The 19,257-nt window shown below is 43.7% G+C and overlaps 1 protein-coding gene across 3 annotated transcripts in view; it reads left to right on the top strand.

Moving 5' to 3' along the window:
- Positions 1-19,257, top strand: part of RNF130 (ring finger protein 130) — a 138,095-nt gene that overhangs the window by 87,448 nt on the left and 31,390 nt on the right. For 2 of the 3 annotated variants that reach the window (XM_038551735.1, XM_038551736.1), the window contains exons 5-7: positions 841-923; positions 7,843-7,939; positions 10,260-10,464. In XM_038551735.1, the coding sequence (XP_038407663.1) occupies positions 841-923; positions 7,843-7,939; positions 10,260-10,464 (385 nt within the window). Of the gene's footprint in view, positions 1-840; positions 924-7,842; positions 7,940-10,259; positions 10,465-13,673; positions 13,768-19,257 lie in introns of all 3 variants that reach the window. The other variant, XM_038551733.1, reaches the window with a different exon arrangement.

A 19,257-nucleotide genomic window follows, 5' to 3' on the forward strand; every position in this document is an offset into this window, starting at 1 on the left:
GGCAGCCTTCAGCTACCACATTAATTGAAATTCCCCAGAGCTGGTGTAACCTGCCCATCCTACTTTGTCCTTCAGGCTAACACCAGACCATCTTTTCTTGATCATACCAACACCTCTTCCTAGTTTGTACCTACCAAGAGTTGTCCCGCTGAGTTTCAGTACAGTGGCCTTGACATAGCAAATAGTCACACCTTCCTGGCTTAGGTTCCCGGCAGTGCTCTATTTTATGACAACTCAGGGGCATCCCTTCCCAGCATAGACGAGAATGGAAGCCAGTTAGTCTAGATGACCAAATACCTGGCTGACTCTTCCTGACCCTTGACAAAGACCCACTATTGGGTTGGACCATGACTGTTCTCTACCCCAAACCTGTGACTAGCTCCCATCCTTGGGACTTGGTCTCTTGGGGGCTCACCATCTTTTCTGCCTATACTTAGATATTGTCAGACGACCACCCACACTATGGAGGGTGTGCAGTGAAACCCACTAAACCAGAATAGTAATGATGCAGTGGTGGGAGGGAGATGAGGATGTCCGCAGTGATGGTGGATTTGAATCTTAGGGAAAAAAAAGCATTCTGACTCCTCAGACATTTCACAAATAGACTTAGTTTGTTGCAACATAGTTTAAAAACAAGATAGAAAAAAAAAGAGATAGAATGGTTTTGATATCATTTGGATCAATACAGCTAAACACATTAAAACTGTTCATAACTTTTCACTTTATAGTCACTTGCTTACCGTAGTTGCCACAGGAGGGTTCTTAGCTGGATTAGCTCCTCCATTTATGTCTATCTTTAATTTTAGAATGTGACTCTTATGCCTGTGCTTTTCCTTGCAGGAAACAGACCCTGACTTTGATCATTGCGCCGTCTGCATTGAGAGCTATAAGCAGAATGATGTTGTCCGGATTCTCCCCTGCAAGTATGTCAGGTTTCTTTGTCTAAAACAGAATGACATTAGTATGGCATGTATGTCTCCCTTTCAGAGTGGGTATTCCACTTGCTTTCGAGAGCCACCTTACGCACAGCTCTCATGGCAGGCAGAGGCCCAACAGCACATTACATATAGTGGAAGTGGCAGCTGGCAGCGAGCCATGCTGCCTCAGCACAGACTGGTTGCAGAGCCTCCTCAGCTTGTAAGAAACACATGGAGAAAATCCTGTGGACACATCGTAACCTAAAACCACTAAGGTCAAGAATTTTCAATTCTGTGACTTATGGGTTTCCAAACGAGCCACTTGTTCCTCTCCCTGTTAAATCTGAGTACATCATGAGGCCTTCTGGTGAAGGCTCAGTGGTGCTCACTTGTCACCAGGAACGGAAACTCCAGGAGTTGGGTTAATCCTTCTGAACCTGTATTATTCAGAGTGGCTGCTGGGTGCTGCGTGCCTGTTCCGGGCCAGGCCCTGTGCTCTGTATGCTTGACAGTTAATAGTGCTTTCCTCCCCTGGTAGGTGCCAGGTCACACAATCCAGAAATGGCAGAGTCAAAGTAAAGATCTGCCTTGAATGTTGGTGCTCCTTACATAGGACCATGAAGCTCCCTCCAGAAAGAAGGTGTATACCTGTATGTGGTGCTCGGAAAAGAGCACATGTTCTTTAGAAGCATGTTGATCGGGAAAATATGAAAGCACCTACTGAGAAGCCTGAACTCAAAGACATTTCCTCCTCTTTCTCCCTCCGTTAAAACACATCCATACCACTCTGCCCATCTAATAACACAGAACATGTGAACAAACAAAATAATTGTCAGTAGTTGTCTCTATGAGGCTAATAGTGCTGTTCTCAAAGTCATGTATTTTGAACCTAGAAAGATCTTTGAGGGTTTTTTTTTTTAACCATAGAAATTAAGAATAATTCCAAATGCTGAAACAGAAAACAGTTTCTAGAAGTCAAGTCAATCTAGTTTACATATAAAGGAAAATCTACAAAACTGTAAGCCATCCTGTAGAAAATTGCTAATTACCAGATTTCCTTCAGCAGCAGTCATTTATGGTTTAAAACATGGAGCTATGGGGATCCCTGGGTGGCTCAGCAGTTTGGCACCTGCCTTTGGCCCAGGGTGTGATCCTGGAGTCCCAGCATCCGAGTCCCACATCGGGCTCCCTGCATGGAGCCTGCTTCTCCCTCTACCTGTGTCTCTGCCTCTCTCTCTCTCTCTCTCTCTCTCTCTCTCTGTATGTGTCTCTCATGAACAAATAAATAAAATCTTTAAAAACAAAAACAAAAAACAAAAAAAAATGGAGCTGAAGGAAATACACATCCAAATACAAACCAGGAAGATCAGGTACATTATAGAGCGTTATCAAAAAAAAAAACGTTATCAACTCTTAGCTGCTATCTAAACATATTTTCACCTGTACAGATTTCCTCTGACCCTAGAATCACCAGGCATAATAAGCCAAGTCTTCCCAAATTCTGTCTTCCTATTTCAGGCCAGGGTCCCCCATCCAGAGGGACCATCTGGACTTGAGAACAAAGGACTCTGAAGCCATTTGTGGTTATTACTGACATGAGAGTGTCTTCCTCAGGGGAGCTTCAGCCAAAAATAGATTACTCTGGAAGCTTGTTCCCCATCCTCCCCACCCCCTGGGCACTGGCTTTTACAGAGTTTGATTCTTAGTTCTCTTTTTTCTTAACTTACTCTAGTGTTTTCCAAACCTGACAGTGTGTCAGAATTAGTGGGGATCGTTCAGAAACACATCCCCAACCCCTCGGGCATGTGGCTTTTAATAGTCACCTAAGCAACACTGACACAGCCTGCCCCCTCCATCAGAGTCCTAGCCTTTCTGTTGGCTGCACCTGCCAACCAAGAACTGGTTCTCACTTTTGTACTTGTGGTCTGCTTCTGAGTATTAGAACTTGGGCAAACTTAGTGGCAGGTCTCTGTGTCGGCAGTTAGGGTGCTACACCCTCAGTGGGTTGTGTTGCATTACTGGGTCCTTGTCTGAGTTAACATGCCATGCCTGTATATCAGAGTTCCCCTTTTGCTTTGGAGCAGGGTGGTATCTGTTAGATGTACTCCTTCAGCCTTAAGTTGTAGCTTTCTCTGAGGTGTATCACACAACCTGCTCAGCAAAACCAGTCACTTCACTGAAATGGTACCGATGGCACTCAGCTATAGTAAAAATTAGTGCGTTGGGCAATATTTTTATGGGACCAGGATCGACAACTTGTCAATAATACCAAGGTTTCTGAGCCTTGGTATTATTGACATTTGGGACCAGATCATTCTTTGTTGGGGCCAGAGGAGGGGGGAGGCTGTCCTGTGCATTGCAGGATAGTTAGCATTATCCCTGAGTCCACCCCCTAAATACAAGTATGCAGCTGAGAACCACTGACCTAGAGGACAGCTTCGCACTTCAGATCTTCCACACGCCTCTGGTTTCCATGGCACTCCTATAGAGTCCTTTCCAATTAATTCTGGCCTCGTACTGCTGCCTATTTTGTTCCCTCTGCCTGGGACACCCTGCCCTTCCTCTTTCGTCTGCAGGTCTTTGGAACCAAGGAGACTGTGACTCCATTCCCTCTCCCTCCTATTTTTTTTTTTTTTTTTTTAAGATTTATTTAGTAATGAAAGACAGACTGAGAGAGAGAGAGAGAGAGAGAGGCACAGGCAGAGAGAGAAGCAGGCTCCATGCAGGGAGCCTGACGTGGGACTCAATCCCGGGTCTCCAGGATCACGCCCTGGGCCGAAAGCAGCGCTAAACCGCTGAGCCACCAGGGCTGCCCTCCCTCAAGCTCCTGCTGCCAGGCACTGCTGGGGCCTCCTGCCTCCCCTCCCCTAAGCTGGGCCTAGAGTGCTGCTCACAGCCCTTCTCTTTCACTTGTTCATTCTCCCTTAAACACCTCAGCTCATCTGCTTGCTCCTTGCTCTGGCTGGACAGCTTCCCCATCAGCTTCATGGAGAAGGTGTGGCTGTTTGACCCTAAAATTCCCTTTACTACCTGACCACAATATTTCAGGTGTGCCTGCATCCCCACCCAGCCTTGCAGCCTCCCCTCCATCTGTCCCCATGTGCTCCTCCCACCTCAGCCTCTACATGCCAACTCCTTCCCTCCTCCCGGACCTCCCTCTGTTAGCATGTGCCCCTACCAGTTTGTGTTGCTTCTGCAGCTCTGTTGCTGCATCACATTCAAGCACCTTCTGTGCCAGCTTCATAAGCCCTCTCTGACTACCACCCTCGGCTCCTCCCTACACAGCCAGACTTTGGGAAGGAGCTATGCTCACCATCCTTCTTTCTCTGAGGAAGGGACCAAGGAAAGCCCCAGTGCCTTTGTTTCTCTCTGTCCTTAATTTTAACAAGCCTATCTGGAGACTGAACTAAGACTTTTTATCTGTAGACAGCAGAGCTCTCCTGGATTGCTGGCTTTTTGTTGCATGACCTTTACTTTGCCTCTTCTGTCACATTAATTTACTTTGGACAGATGGCACTTGGCATTGCTCTGGGGCCTCCTACATGTGTCATTTGATTACAGCTGATCATCCTTGGATGTCAGCCAGTGCATCTTAGAAACTATCACCTTATTTAGACTTCTTATTTAAAGGTCAGCCACAAAATTTTTTAGTAGTTAAGAATACTTTTCAGAAGTAGAGTGCCACTGCTCAGATAAACTATGTCCAGGATGCCATTTGGGGAGCCCAGGAGGGCTCCATCCTCTGGCTGCTGCCGGGCTGGCCAGGGAAAGACTTCTGTCTCTGACCTTTAAGGATCCTAGGTACTTGTATTTGCGCCAGGTTCTTGCACAACACCAAGAGGCTTCAGGGCTGTGAAAACCACTCACCTTCAGTGTGGCCCCCTCACCCCACCCCGGCCATTGCTCTGCTCTATTTTGTGACTGGTGCAGGGGGTACACCTGTTAGTTAGTCAGGAGTCACTGGTGCTGGGTATGCTGGCGCTGGAGGCCCGCACAATATGTTCTGACCATTTATTGGGTTATCCTGTGAAACATTAACGTTACTTCACCTGATGTGGGTTTAATAGTACCTTTCATTTGCACACTGTGCTTTTCTAAGTATTCTGCAACAGCTCATCACTGATAGAGACTCACAAGGGAGTTTGCACCTTCGCCGCTCCTCTGCCTGGCAGCTTGCGGGTGACACAGCCAGGAGGCAGGCTCAGACTCCACAACTGCAGGAATGTGCCTGCGGGGGAAGGAGATGGGTGAGGAGGACAAGAAGGAGCACAGGGTAGTTACCCACCAAGATCCCAGCAGCAACCCCAGGGAGGCTGGGGGTCTGTGTCAGAGGGCCCGTAGGTGAACAGGAAAGCTGCCGGGCTATTTTCAGACGAGAGGGGCATGCAAGGGAGCTAGGTTGACAACTTCCCACCTCCCCTCAGGTGAGGTGCAGGAACCAGGCTGTTGGGGAATCTGTCAAAGGAGAGGCAGGTGGCCAACTGGGGTGGGGTCAACAGTAGGAGAGCTGGGGGTGGACAAATATTCAAAAGGAAAAGTTGGCTTTTTAAAGAAAAGTTTGTTTTCCTTTTTCTTTTTTTTTTTTTTTTTTCCTTTTTTTTTCCTTTTTTTTTTCCTTTTTTTTTCCTTTTTTTTTCAGATTTTGGGTTGGCCAGGGAAAGGGGCCATTCTCAGTTTGTCCCTGGAGACTTGGCCAGTCCTTGTCCATTACAGTACCCCAAGAGGGATGGAGGGACACTGTCTTTTATTTCAACAAACCTATAAGGAAATAGTTTAAAAGCTCAACGTAGGAAAAATCCATTTATAACTAAAGGAACAGATGAGCAGAGAACATTCAACTCACGTAGCTTTAAAAATTAAATATGAGATTATACCATTTTCTTCTTTCTGAACAACCAGTAATCAAAAAGAAAGGCAGTAGACTAAGAAAAACAGAAAGCAAAAACACAAGTGGAGGGAGTGGGGAGAGCGAACCACTGTTTGCCCCAGGCCACTGCTGCTTGTAGAAACCAGGGTTTCCACAAACAGCTGGCTAATGGCAGCAGCTCCATCAGAGGTCACACAGCCTCCTCTCTCCTGTCACCTGCCAACTGCACAAAGTCCATCATCTGCCCCACATAAAACTGGCCTCAAGCACCTCTCCCAACCACTCACCCCCCACCGAACACTAACCAAACCCTCAGAGATCTACAGGCCAGAGATTAGGCAGGTGTAAGGGGGAGGATCCTGTCAGTTAGTTGACCTAAAGGGGTCTGTGTCTCCAGAAAGATTAGAAGCCTTGTTCTAATCTTTGACAGACTATAGTGAACACTGGCACAGCTGACAGCTGCTTGGGTGTAAACCCTGGCTCTGAAAACACCCGCGCAGTGGAGCCCTGCATATAGGGAGCCCTTCATCCCCCTGTCAGAGCACTGTCATATGAGGATACAAGTGACAAGCAGACATGACAGTGCCTTGTGTATACTAAATTTTGGTCTTGTTGCCTATGGTTTGGTGACTCCTTTGCCCCTTAAGTAAAAACCTGCAGTTTTAAATATTTTAAATAAAAGCCTTCTGGGATGAGGAGGTTCCAGTTCATTGCACTGATAAACTCAGTCTTCAAGATATTTATTCTTATCCATATAAATGAGTACAAGGTCACCAAGTGGCAGTAGGTGGGTGCATAGGCATTGTTAAAGTTGAAGCTGTAAGTAAGCATGAATGTTTCTTCCAGATCCCAGTTGGAGCAGTGAGTTTAGACTCTTAATTTCTTTTTTTGACTACTCTTACTTTTTTTTTTATCAAACCTGCATTTTTAACCAGCTAAAGTTAACCATTTAACTAAGCCACGTGTAAATTATAAATTAACGAAGTTTTAAGGGCATACCATGTTTCAATTTTTTATCTTTCTTACATTTTTTTTTCTTAAAATTTATTTTATCCTAAGACTCCCAAGTTTAGTTCCTCCAAAGGTTCCCAGAATGTATGTTCTCTTTCCCTGTGTGGCCAGGACTCTGGGCTTCCATGTGGCTTCATTTTAGCTTCTAAATGCTGCCTTGAGGAGTACTTGAACTTGAGAAATTATTTCCACATGGAGAGCTCTCCATGACTGACTTCTTTTCCATTACAAGGATGTGACTTTCCGCTCTCCTGAATTAAAAAAAAAAAAAAAAAAAAAATCACCCATCCTTTTCTCTCCTTTTAATGTTTCCACTGAAAAATGTTGGCTCAGTGTTGCCTGATTCTTAGGCACAGCTCATCTCTAAAAATACTGCCAACCACCCTGTAACTTTCACAAACATGTAACATAGATTGCTTAGAAGTTGTTTTATTTTATTTTATTTTTAAGATTTTATTTTATTTATTCATAGAGACAGAGAGAGAGAGAGAGGCAGAGACACAGGCAGAGGGAGAAGCAGGCACCACACAGAGAGCCTGACATGGGACTCGATCCCGGGTCTCCAGGATCACGCCCTGGGCTGCAGGCGGCGCTAAATCCCTGCGCCACTGGGGCTGCCCTAGAAGTTGTTTTAAATAATGTTTTAAATAACGTTTAAACCAAGTTCCACTAAACCAATTAGTACTTTTGTGGAAAACTCTACCCTTCATATCTTTTTGAATCTCCCTTCTTTTACTCTAGCTATTGTAGAAAGGATAACTGACTGTTAAATTATAGTTTGTTTCATTCCTAATCAATATCCTAAGTTTCTTCAGATGCTAGAATAAAAAAACCTGCTAAATAGTGTTACAGCCAAATATCTGTTCTCATCATACAGATTGGGGGCAGATTTTCTGCCAGCTGTATTTTAATGCATCCCTAGTATTTGTCTCTTAGGACTTGCCAGTATGTCCAAAAGCCACTAAAAGACACTAAAACTTCCATTTCTTTGGGTTTAATAGTTACTCAGTATATAATCTGTGATACGACTCTCCGTTTTTTTTATAGGCATGTTTTCCACAAGTCCTGCGTGGATCCCTGGCTTAGTGAACATTGTACCTGTCCAATGTGCAAACTTAATATTTTGAAGGCCCTGGGAATTGTGGTATGTTTCCTATTTTGTCACTACTTTTGTGTGGTATTGTCTCCGCGTGTAAGCTAACGTCATGTGAGCGGGTGGTTTTAAGCCTCTTTGCCGCACAGCCTTGTGAGTCCAGGGGTCCCTTCTAGAGTCCTTAAAGGCCAGCCCATTTTGGGGAACTCCCAGAAGAGAAGATAGAGAACTGAACTAGTCCACTTGGAAGCGTGCTTCTATCAGGTGGTGGAAACGTGGTGAAGAATGGCAGTGGAAAGAGGGGTGGGGGTTTTCTTCCATTCTGGTTTTGTTGTTTTTGTTGTGTTTTGTTTTGTTTAAGACTAGAATTAGAATATAGACTTTTGACTTTGATCCAATAGTAGATTTTTTTCTTTCTGTATTTAGCATCATATAAAACTATGTCCTCACTTTTGTTCCTTCCTCTTGAATCTGGCTTTGCTCTCCAGGGCGTTTGTCAGGTGCAAGCAGCAAAGGTGGACAGTGCCAGCCTGGCAGCCTTTGGTCAGGTGCCACTCAGAGGACTTCATTCAGCAATGGCCAGGCAGCTCTGCCCTGACTAACTAACCCAGGACCTGGGAGACTTCTTACAGTTCTTCCTTACCAGAAGTGTATATCCAAAATTAACGCTTCTTAGAGGAAAGTCAGGTCTCAGAAAAGAGTGGGTGAATGATTTCTTTATGGAACTGAAAGTTTAATTTGATCCAACAGATGAATTGCTCATTTTAGCTTTGCAACCCAAAGCACATCCAGGTAGTCCTATTTGAAATATGCTTAGCAGTCCAGTTAGGCAGGATTGTTCCTCCTGTCTCCAGAGATCATGTCATTGACATAGTTTAACACAGGGTTACTCTACTTCAGCACCACTGACACTGTAGATCAGATCATTCCACCGGGGCGGGGGGTGGGGTGCACATCCTGTACACTAGAAAGTGTCTCGCACATCCCTGGCTGCTCCTAACTGCCAGTAGCAGGACACAACAGTCACACAATCAGAATGCCTCCAGACATTGCTGTGTCTCCCTTGGGGAACCATCACCCCTGCTTGAAGGGCTTAACGTAGAGCATCTGCTGTAATATCTGGCATATGACAGATGCTTCGGGAAGTATTAACTTAGCCTTTTTTGTTGCCTCCAATCTTGGTGGTTGTTTGGTTTGGGGTTTTTTTGACTCCTATTCTCTGAAGTACTGACACTTCTGCCTTTTGTTTTTAGTAAACATCCTTCTTTTTTTTTTTTTTTTTAAGATTTTATTTATTCATGAGAGAGACACAGAGAGAGAGAGAGAGAGACAGAGACAGAGACAGAGACACAGGTGGAGGGAGAAGCAGGCTCCACGCAGAGAGCCCGATGTGGGACTCGATCCAGGGTCTCCAGGATCATGCCCTGGGCTGCAGGCGGCGCTAAACCGCTGTGCCACCAGTGCTGCCCAATAAACATCCTTCTAAAATCTATTACAAGCTGTTGTGGTTTTAACTATAAAAACTGTAATAAACCTTTTCTGACTGGGTATCATTATAAGCATTTTCACTTGGACCGTGGGGCAATCTAGAACACTTCTGACAGGAAGCCATTGTTCTGGGTCTGGCTGGCTGTCACTTCTCCATCCTTGAGCTTCTCTCAGCCATCCTTCCCAGCTCTGCTTCCAACCTGCTGTCTGCTAAAAGAACTGAAGGTTGCCAGGGAAACCAAATATCCATCTTGTTACCTCAGAGCACTTTCATACCCGTTTATTTTTTTAGTTGGTAGATATTGGCCCCAGGGCAGCTCTATACCTCTCCTTCTGGGTTAGATGCTTTGATTTTGAAACAGATGGTATACTCACAGTTCAAAGGTCTTTTCAATGTTGATCCACTCTTGGTCGTGTGCTATCCTCGTGTCAAAAGGTAAAAACTGACCGCCAGATAAATGGGGCATTACAGCGAAGTTAATAGGATAAAAGCAGTATTTTATGTTATCTGCTCTCCCTCAACATTAATGGAAGAGCCAGTGTAATTACATTTTCCTGTTGGTCAGCTTTAGAATAATGACAATGAATCCCTTTGCCCGTGAGCCATGTCCTCCAAAGGTGGTTGTTTCTTCATGAAGATGAATGATCCAGTTTTCTCATCAACTCTGCAGTGGATTTGGGGGGTTTTGTATCATTTTTTTGGAAGAGATCATCTCGTAAAGGAAAACTCTTGGGTGAAAAAGGGTAAATGGGGAAAGAAATGAGAGGAAATCACATGGAAAAAAATTTGAGATCTTTTCAACAACATGTCAGACGTTTAGAATTTTATTTTTAAAAATTTTGTTATTCTTATAAGTACTCTTAATCTGGAAATATTTTGCAGCCAAATTTGCCATGTACTGATAACGTAGCATTTGACATGGAAAGGCTCACCAGAACCCAAGCAGTTAACCGAAGATCAGCCCTAGGTGACCTCGCCAGTGAAAACTCCCTTGGCCTTGAGCCGCTTCGAACTTCGGGAATCTCGCCTCTTGCGCAGGATGGGGAGCTCACTCCCAGAACGGGAGAGATCAACATTGCAGTAACAAGTAAGTGGGACCCTGTACCTAGGCGCAGAGCAGATTTGCTGCTGCTGCTTGGTGTGTGTTGACTGCTCCAGAGGACAGTTGAGGCAGTCACCCAGGACAGGGAGATAGTAGTCTGTAAGGGACAAGGTGACAGGTAGTTTTGTTAAAACAGGTATTTGGGAAGACAGAACTGTCCTTATAATAAGGAGCTTGTGTATTTGTGTATAATAAATAGGAATAGCTGCCATCTGACAAGTAGTTGTTCAGAGATTTGTCTTAGGAGCTGTTTATAAACCTGTTTTGATGACTGCCTTGCAGACGGACATTTTAAGAGTCACGTTGGGATGTGACACAGGGCATCATGTGTTATGTAACCAGCCATGAGCACTGGGCTGCAGGCAACTTAGTGAAAAACCAGGGCCGAATTTGAACAAATGAACAAACAACTCTAGGGGGGAGTTGAGATGGCCTGTTGCTGCTCATTTCATTTTACACTTTTTTGAAGTCTGGTGTCTTGGTATCACTGTGCACAGGGTGGACCAAGAGCCATTGGGTGATGTGCCTTTAAAAACGCTCTCACTGGTTTTGAATATCTTGATTGGTGAGGTGTTGACACGAAGAAAAGCGGTGCTCCGATTATATCGAGTGTGTGTGTGTCAATGGGCAGGCCGAAGTACAGTATGCGTGGGCTGGCAGGCGTGTGTGTGTCTGTAGGCCTGTGGGCATTCACCCTGCAACAAGCCAGCTGTCTCCTTCAGCTCCATCCCCTACATGGTCTTTCCATCTAACAGCCTCTCTTCATCCTCCCTGTCACCACTGTGGTGCTTCCTTCCCCAGTGTGTGCTGTCGCTTGCCTGTAGCTTCGAGCTCTAAACCCGATGGACCTCCGCCTCACCCTATGAGTCAGTGGCATGGATAAAGCCATCACAGGAGTTTTCCTCCACATAGTAAGGCTCGTGTGGTCTGTTCAACTGAAGTGTACATGTTTTTCACTGACCAAAAATCAGTAGTAATAAACAGTTTCCCAGGTTTTGTTCTATCATTTGTCTAAACTCAAGGAGACTTCATTCATTCACAAAAGCAGGAAAAGTATTCTTCCATGCAGTTTGACTCATTTCCTATCATATCCTGGCGATTTAACAGCTTTTCATGGTTTCAGGTTTTAGAGTGGAGATTTTTTAAAACTGACCTAGTAACAATAAAGGAAACAAAGGTTATTTGCTTATCACTGAGTTTTTGTAGGCTCTTCATTGATTGACATTTATTGAGCACCTCCTACTACATTAAGTTCTGGTCCTGTTATAAATTTTATGCAGGAATGTCCCTTCAAAATCTTACGTTTTGATGATAAAAAAATATTACTTCATGTATCAAATTAATCACCTTTAGCCAAATTAATGCATGTTAATCAATAACTTCACATGGTTAAATTAAACCAAAGCTACCTCTCCTTTCCCCTCAAAGCTCTGTAGTGCTATAGCAACTACAGTGCATTTGCCCAGCATCCACTGTGCAAGACACTGTGCTAAATACACACTGGGGTGGACAGAGGTGATCAGGGACCCAGCTGCAGCCGACTGCTGCCCAAATACCCCAGGGCCCCTGTGGAGATCATTGCAATGGCGTTTGTTTCTTTTTGGTCACTAGTTTTTATCATTGAAATGCCATACACCTATGGATGGTATATTCAGAATGCAGAAACACACATGTAATAGAAGTTCTAAAAGTTAGTCTTATCACCTTATCACATATAAAGGTCTCTGAGAAGAAAAAAATGAAGAACACTGAGTTCGAAGCTTCTTGATACCGATGACCAGTCATCTCTTAATTTTTTTTAAATGCCAGTGTACATTTTTCCTAACTTAAAATATCTCCAGGTAAAAATGGTGGATTTTGCGTGGGTTCTTAAATGTTCGTTTTGACATAAATTCAAACCTTATAAATTCACTGAATGATGAGGAATTTGTAATCCAGGAAGCACTTGGCAGCTACCAAGAAGAAAGAGTTTGCTAAGCATTTTAATAATAAATATCAAGATGGCCAAGAAATGCTCATAGAACAAACTCATCATCCTGGAATCCTGAAGAACAAAGTCTTAACCTTTTGAAGATCACCACCTTTAAAGTCCAGTGAAATTATAAAAACCTTTTTCTGGACAAATTCCTAGACATACATAATTTTGCATATTTATGGGATTCATGGAAACCAGATTGAGAAACACTCGTTACACACTTTGCATAGAAACATTTGACATTCCAAGTAGAAATGTCTTCCCACTGCCTTACTGCAGATATAGAAGGGACTTGACTGTGTAGCACTGTGTTAAACCAGCCCCAGTTAGTGTACACTCTACGAAATATTTTCTAGTTAAGACTTTTTAGGAAGTCAGATCAGTTCACAGGTTATTTTTGAGGTTCTCAGTAAATAGTGTTTTTGGAATGTTACCTTGACAACACAGACTTTGAAAAGAAAGAAGAATATTCACTGACTTCCTGGATCTAGAGAGAGACTAGCTAAAAACTTTGGGTACCAGAGATTTTCAGCTCTCTAATGGGCCGTGTACCTGGTGAACTACCTGCTCGACGCAACCAGAGCAGCCCAGTGCCGCTCCCCACTGGGGAGGTGGGGGTGTGAAGCGTAGGCCTTTCCAGGAGTCACCAATGAAATGTCCTATTTAAGTAAAGACTGTAAGTCTCTAAAAGAAAAGAAAGTAGAGCTGCATGCCACGGAAGGCCAGCCTGCGGACTGCGTGGAGTACCCACAAGACCTCTGGGACCCCTACTCTATATTTGTAAGCCTGTCTCTAAGACTGAGTAACACAACCATGCAGAAGTGACAAAGTGAAGAAGGAAAGATTATATAAGTATGGCCAGTCTATTTTACTGTCATCTAAAGTAGTAATTTAAAAATCTCTGTCCACGTGCAATTTTATACACATATTTCTACTGCACGCTTTTTGGTGGCCACACTCCTCCACAAACCTCAAGACCTTAACTGGAAGAAATGTTTGGGCCATGCTTTCCTTTCTCCCTTGCAGCTTTCACCACTACTTCCACTAACCTTCTCCAGTTAGTAGCTCTCTGGCAAACCTCCTCCTGCTGCACTTCCTTGGGCCAGTCTTGGCTTACAACTCCGTTGACGTCTGCTTCGTTGCATTTGAGGGAAATGTTGACATCGATTTGACTTAAGCTTCTCCCCAGAGTGATTTCCTCCCTTTCCTTTGTCAACAGAAGAATGGTTTATTATTGCCAGTTTTGGCCTCCTCAGTGCTCTCACACTCTGCTACATGATCATCAGAGCCACAGCTAGCTTGAATGCTAATGAGTAAGTAACAAATTATTTTTTGGATTGCATGTGCCACATGACCCCAAGAAAACTTGTAGAGTAATTTTCATAGATACGGTGAAAATTGGCCTCCACCAGTTTCATACTGATCCTAGCAAAATAATGAATTTCGTGACCATATATTTGCAGTCAGTACACAGATCGGGGAGGTCACCTTGCTCAGCAACAACAGCTCACTTGAAAAAGACCTAGGGGCTCCCGTTAGCCACAAGCTTAAAGTACAAGAGCAGTGTGATGCAGATGCCAAAGGGATCCAGTACAGTCATAGCATATAAAGAAGGCCCGTGTCCGGATCACTGGCAGGAATAGTCCCACTCCTATGTGCCCACCAGACTTCACCTGAATTCTTACATACTTAGCTTTTGATGGAACACTGGTACCCTGGCCTGTGGTCAGGGGACAGTGACTTCGATGTTTAGCCTATAAGAAAGAAGCAATTGGGAAGACCCGCTGTTTCCAAATATTGGGAGGACTGTCAGGGGAAAACAAAATAAGTATAAACTGTATTCCTATGGGGCAAGATGAGGACCAGTGGGCAGATGACAGGAAGGTGAATTTCATCTCAGTGAAAGGAAGAACATCTGTCAGTGAGGCTCCTTGCGAGTGAACTGGTTTGCCGTGGGGAGTGCTCAGGACCAGAAGTGCAGGCAAAAGCTGCATGTTACTTGTCTGGACTGTTGTAGGTCAGAGATTTTTCGGAGTAGGCAAAACTGAGCTAGCTGACTGTTAAGGTCCATTTGATCCAGTGATTTTCTAGGATAGCTTTCCACAGGGGTAAGATGCAGGAAAGGTTTTTGGTTCTGTTAGTTAGTTTGTTTTAAATTCAAGGCATTTAACTGTAAGGTATTACTGAGTCCTTTTCTTTTCTTTTCTTTTTTTTTTTTTTTTTTTTTTTTTTTTTTTATTGAGTCCTTTTCTTTACCAGTATTCATGAAAGCTAGTTTGAGGTGAACTTATCCCTGGGACACAGCCCAGATAGGAACCTAAATTGGCACAGGTGGAATTCCTGTGCTCTCCACACTCACTTATGCTCTGGCATTTTAACTTATTAATAATAACCAGCCAAGCTCCTGTAATTGATTTAATGGAACACTCATTGTCCAGCTATGGAAACAAATGGGCAAGTAACCTCCGCTTATAATGACCTGATTTTATTATCTCTAACCTGATCTAGATACTTGTAAGAAGTGCCCTTTGGCATCCCTGGCCTAGCACAGGTTGGGAGGATGCCATGGTCACTTGGCATCTTTAGCCTGCTGGCGCGTAGTCTCAGCTGCTCCATCCAGCACGTCAACCTACCCGATGCAGGTTTACATCAACATAGCAAGTATTAATTGCTCAGGCTCTAGAGTCAGACGTAGCCTGGGTTTGACTCCCTGCTCTTCCATTTTCTACTTGGGAGACCTGGGCAGCTGTATTTCTCAGAAGCTCATTTTAGTCATGCAGAAAACAGGAATAACGGCAGGAGTACATCATAGGTTGTACGAAGTAGCATATACAGTGCTTAGCACAGTGCCTGGTACATAATAAGTGCTCAATAAATGTTAGCTGAACAGTTCCAATGAGATTCTTCCAGTCCTGTGAACAAGATGACCATAGCTGCCTTTATCATTTGGTAAATCAATTTCATTTTCTTCCATGAAATAATACAGAATCACAGGAACTCTGTGAGTCCTGTGATTCAGACCTCAGTTTGTAGAGAAATGGTGATTTCACCTGCAATCACCTCATTTGCTTACTCTCACAGTGACCACATCAAACTAGATGATGATGTAACCCACTCCTTAAATTTTTCACAAATGAGTGAAAACCAATCACAGCAAGTAGGGGCACTCTGGGCACTTATAGAAAACTGTTCAGTGATGTAATGATCACCTTGCTGCCACCAAAGATCTGCCAGATATCAGGTCATGCATCAGATAGTTTAAAGAAGGCTCTATAGACGTTACCTTTTAGAAATCAGGGTCCCTGGGCCATAATATTTCAGTTCCACGCATAAATGCCTGCATGACTCAATCTAAACATTGATCTTAGATCCATGTCTTAGGCCAACCCTTCTCCCATGAGCCTTTGTAAAGGATTGATACTGCAGTTGTTCATCCTGATAATATTTCTGTGCCTCCAATCAGAACTTCTCTGAAGGATTTTCATGATCCCATTGAGAGAGAGAGAGTGTGTGTGTGTGTGTGTGTGTGTGGACATAGTGCATGAAAGAATGGTCACCAAAATATTAATGGTGATTACCCTAATTTAGTAGAATTTGGGGTGATGTTTTTCGCTCCTATTGTGCTTTTATATGTTGATTTTCAATAAAACATGAATTACTTAATATTTTAAAGGCCATTTTAATTGTGGAGGATGAAAAATAATAGTCACTCTTACTCAGTGTCTCCTTCCCAAGAATTTGATGAAAAATTCCTATGAGGTTTTAATTCCAGAGGAAAGTTTCTATTAGTACATAAATCTAATTATTCTTCATCAATGAATTCTTTGAAATCTATCTTACTTCCTTTTTTGCCTTTACCAAAAACTGCAGCCAAAATGAGATTGCCTTTTCAATTTAATTGCTACTTTAGTTTTCTAGGTAACCTCATTCATGTGTGAGATAGTCTTCTATATAAGTAGATTCCATCTTTTCACATGTTAACAATTTGGAAGTTGATAGTAAAATTCACCTCCCCACATATTACCTACTATTATAGTTTACTCTTCTGCTGGTGTTACACTGAACTTGTATATTGTGATTTTAGCAAGACCTTGACCCAGTCTAGTTGCGGGTGAAACCCTGTAGGCAAAAGGAAGCAGTGTGGGCCACATGTCAGGGCTGGCATGTGGTGGAACCCAGGCGGCCCCAAGCCTGGCTGCAGTGCGTGGATGGCTGCCCTGCTAGGGCTAAATGCACGCCCTCCGCCCTCACCACACTGCACAATTATCCACGGCTTGAGGCTATTTCCGATCTGAAGTCAATCAAGTCCATGAATCTGAGGTCACTCCCCTTCTATTGTGTCAAAATATTATTTAAATACTCAACCGTGACTAATTGTGCTTTAATTTTTAACACTGCAAACAAATCTAGTGAATGTTGAGGCTTTGCAATTATAAAGAGTCAAAGCAGCAAATAACATCCAAGGTAAATATATTTATATATATAATTTTCCATACTCCCAATTTCTTAGTACCTAAGTAAGCAATGTTAGTAAACTTCAGCTCCCAAAGGAGGTTTGCTGCTCTACTTCATCATTCCAAAAAACTCATTAAATCTCAGTGTTCACCAGCTTATGTTTGTATCAGTCTATTTTTCCCTCAACATGAGAACAGTAAGTATTTTCATTGTTTTCATTTGAGGCACGAGTTGCGTTGTGAGGTCAGACAATGATGCAGACGGATTTTGAGCGGAATGGGAGGTTCAGCTAGGTATCCTCCAGTGTTCTTTCTCAGTTCCTAGATTCGACTTCATAGAACTCATGCCCAAGGATCTGCCCAGGAGTATAATAACCCAGACATTCAAGTTTCAAAACCATCTCAGCAGAAGGAAATGAACCCTGCTGTGGTTAATGTGCAGTAACTGTAGCAAATATAAACTCCTGTGGCATAACCCGAGGCCAGGAAGCCCTAGCTCTGCAGCAGGTCAGAGTCAACCCCGCCAGTATTCTTGCTGAGCTAGCTCCTGAGGCATAGTGACGGAAAGTTAGGAGCCTGATCAAAGGAATGAGTGCTGCTATTTGACTCTGTCTTCAGTAGTTCTGAATTGTTCTGCTCATGGTTGTTGTTTTTTTGTTTTTTTAAAGATTGATTTTAGAGAGAGAGCATGAGAACAAGCAGGGGAAGGGCAAAGGGAGGGGGAGAGAGAGAATTTCACACAGACTTCACAATGAGCACAGAGCCAGATGCCGGGCTGGACCTCACAACCCTGTGATCTGACTTGAGTTGAAATCGAGTCATACCCTCAACCTACTGAACCACCAAGGCGCCCTGTTCTGCTCACACTCTTAAGAGGAACATTAACTTGTTTCAGTGTAAAAGGATTTGAAAGTGTAATCATTTTTGATGCCTTGGGGATGCTTGGCTTAAAGAGCAAAGTTGAGGGTGATGTGAAGGAGGTCTCCAAGTATTTGAAGGGCTCGCAAAGATGAAAACAGCAATGGTTTGCCAAGTACTTCCCAACAGCCTATTCCTGTCAGGCTCTGGGTCTGCCCCAGTTACCCTGTGTGACACTCATCACAGTCCCATGGGGACTGACCAGTGCACACACAGGGGGAGCTTACTGTGTAGTGGGGAGCTCTCAAGATATCCACAGGAAGGTAGAGCACCACTGAGTACAAGGAAGAGCTTTGTGCTGGTTGGCAGTATCCGTCTCTGACATGGGATGCTTTGCAAGCCAGGGAGCTGCAGACAGAAATGAGCTACAAGGCTAGCACTGTTTGGAGGCAGACCCTGAGTGGGAGGAGGCCAGAGGTTCCCTGTAGTTCTGAGAGCCCCTCTTCACTTGTCTGTCCTCAATGGTCCTTTTCTGGGGCAAGTCAGAGCCTGAGAAGAGGGCTTGCATGCCCTGCTGGCTGGCTGCCCCTTTTAGAACCTTAAATATTAAGCAATGATTTGAAAACTTTTTTACCACCTACCACTGTAAGAACTACATTTTACATTGTGACATTCCCAGTGTGTAACTGACAAAGTTTACAGTTGTCTTCCTCCCTACACACAGTATTCACCGATCCTCCTTTACACTTTGTTGTTAATGCTGGTTGGGAATTCTGCATGGCTTTTTCAGTCCATTAATAGGAGACCGCTTGCAGTTTGAGAAAACACAGAACTAAAAATTTTCAATTTCTGGTTCTCAGTCGAGTACCTTTTGGTTACACTGGCACCCATCAAGGATTGCTTATTTTTCCAAGACAGCCTTCCTTGTCATAACACCAGCAAAGATTCAACATGCCCCCAATTTTATAACGAATCCTCTTCTTTCTGCTAGTGTTTACTTCTCCTTTTAGCCACTCTGAGCCTAAGATACATACACAGAATAACCTGAGGCCCAAAGGGGCTGGGGGATTCCCTGAGAAATGCCATAGGAAGAAGGGCCTGGAATTCAACCTCGATGTTTCTGGGTCTACCTCCTCCCTTTGCATTGCTCATCTTTGACTACTCCAGAGAGCCATCCCAGGGCTCTGGATAATGTGGTAGAAGAAGACTGTTGGCTTTCTAGAAATGTGATGACACAGAGAAGATCAAAGGCAATGAGGACCTTGGATTGGACTTCTGCACTGTCTCTGTAGTGGTCATTTTTGGTTTTCACAAGTCCCTTTAATCTTGTGGCTGCAGCGATTTTACCTTAGAAGAGCAGCCCAAATAAAGTCAGCTTAAAAATCTTGATTTGCCCATTGAAAGTTGTTATATCTAACATCTGATTTATCTGGGAAAATTTTGTAAAATCAGTGTGTTATGTTCAGCAGGGCTGCAGTAACCAGTCAAGTC

Source organism: Canis lupus, chromosome 11, assembly GCF_011100685.1.
Source record: "Canis lupus familiaris isolate Mischka breed German Shepherd chromosome 11, alternate assembly UU_Cfam_GSD_1.0, whole genome shotgun sequence".
In the NCBI taxonomy this organism is placed as follows: domain Eukaryota; kingdom Metazoa; phylum Chordata; class Mammalia; order Carnivora; family Canidae; genus Canis; species Canis lupus.